The following is a 1,560-nucleotide window of genomic DNA, read 5'->3' on the forward strand; positions in this document are numbered from 1 at the left end:
AGCCCTGGGATTAGAGATGATGCCAAGCTCCTCTGCCTCAGGAGCAGTTTGGGCTGAGGAAGTCCAAGCCCAGGACTGACCCCTGACCCTGTTCCCGTGCCCCCACTGCTGCAGAGCAGAGCTGAATCCTCGGTGTCCATGGGCAGAGCCCCTGCTCATCACAGCAACTGGGCCAGATCCCAGACGAGCTCCAGGAATAGGGCTGAAGGAAGGGCTCTGAGAAAAGGAAAACTGGGTGGAACAGAGCATCAGGGCCAGAGCTGGGAGAGAGGGCTTGGACATTGCTCAGGAAAGCCTGCCCTGACTTGTCACTGTGTCCTCCTTGACTAGGACTACATGGGTAGAGGGAAGAAATGTCCAACAGCAGCTCCATCAGCCACTTCCTCCTGCTGGCATTGGCAGACAGGCGGCAGCTTCAGCTCCTGCACTTCTGCCTCTTGCTGGCCATCTCCCTGGCTGCCCTCCTGGGCAACGGCCTCATCATCAGCGCCGTAGCCTGCGGCCACCACCTGCACACGCCCATGTTCTTCTTCCTGCTCAACCTGGCCCTCGCTGACCTGGGCTCCATCTGCACCACCGTCCCCAAAGCCATGCACAATTCCCTCTGGGACACCAGGAACATCTCCTACAAAGGATGTGTGTCTCAGGTCTTTCTTTTTTATTTCTTCATCTCAGCAGAGTATTTCCTCTTGACCATCATGTGCTATGACCGCTCTGTGTCCATCTGCAAACCCCTGCACTATGGGACCCTCCTGGGCAGCAGAGCTTGTGCCCACATGGCAGCAGCTGCCTGGGCCAGTGCCTTTCTCTATTCACTGCTGCACACAGCCAATACATTTTCCCTGCCCCTGTGCCATGGCAATGCCTTGGATCAGTTCTTCTGTGAAATCCCACAGATCCTAAAACTATCCTGCTCCAAATCCTACCTCAGGGAACATGGGCTCCTAACAGTTAGTGTCTGTTTGGTACTTGGTTGTTTTGTGTTCATTGTTTTCTCCTATGTGCAGATCTTCAGGGTTGTGCTGAGGATCCCCTCTGAGCAGGGACGGCACAAAGCCTTTTCCACCTGCCTCCCTCACTTGGCCGTGGTCTCTCTTTTTGTCAGCACTGTCATGTTTGCCTACCTGAAGCCCCCCTCCATGTCCTCCCCATCCCTGGATCTGGTACTCTCAGTTCTGTACTCGGTGGTGCCTCCAGCCCTGAACCCCCTCATCTACAGCCTGAGGAACCAGGAGCTCAAGGCTGCAGTGTGGAGACTGGTGATTGGATGGCTTAAGAAACAATAAAGAACTAGTCAGTGTCTGCAAAACACTTGTAATAAAAGTAATCTTTGATACTTCTTGTTGGTTTCATTTTGGAGGTTCTTCTTTCTTAGTTTTACTTTTTTAATATAGTCCACAAAGAAATGTCATTGTTTGTGCCATTTCTCATTTTGCTTCTCTCCACCTTCCCTGTGGCCATAGACTCTGTCAATGAGGAGCTGCACTCTCAGTGGCTTTAAAAAAACGAAAGGATCTCCCAGAAAAGTTTTCTGCAGAGATGCCCTTATGTTGCCTTCTC

General features: G+C 52.2%; 1 protein-coding gene across 1 annotated transcript; it reads left to right on the plus strand.

Annotated features, from left to right (window-relative positions):
- Positions 1–350: 350 nt before the first annotated feature.
- On the plus strand, positions 351–1,286 carry LOC108963876 (olfactory receptor 14A16-like). Its single transcript, XM_030226218.2, has one exon. It carries the CDS (start codon positions 354–356, stop codon positions 1,284–1,286), a length of 933 nt encoding a protein of 310 aa, XP_030082078.1. The 5' UTR covers positions 351–353.
- Positions 1,287–1,560: the final 274 nt, after the last annotated feature.

This window comes from Serinus canaria, chromosome 25 (genome assembly GCF_022539315.1).
Source record: "Serinus canaria isolate serCan28SL12 chromosome 25, serCan2020, whole genome shotgun sequence".
Taxonomy (NCBI): Eukaryota; Metazoa; Chordata; class Aves; order Passeriformes; family Fringillidae; genus Serinus; species Serinus canaria.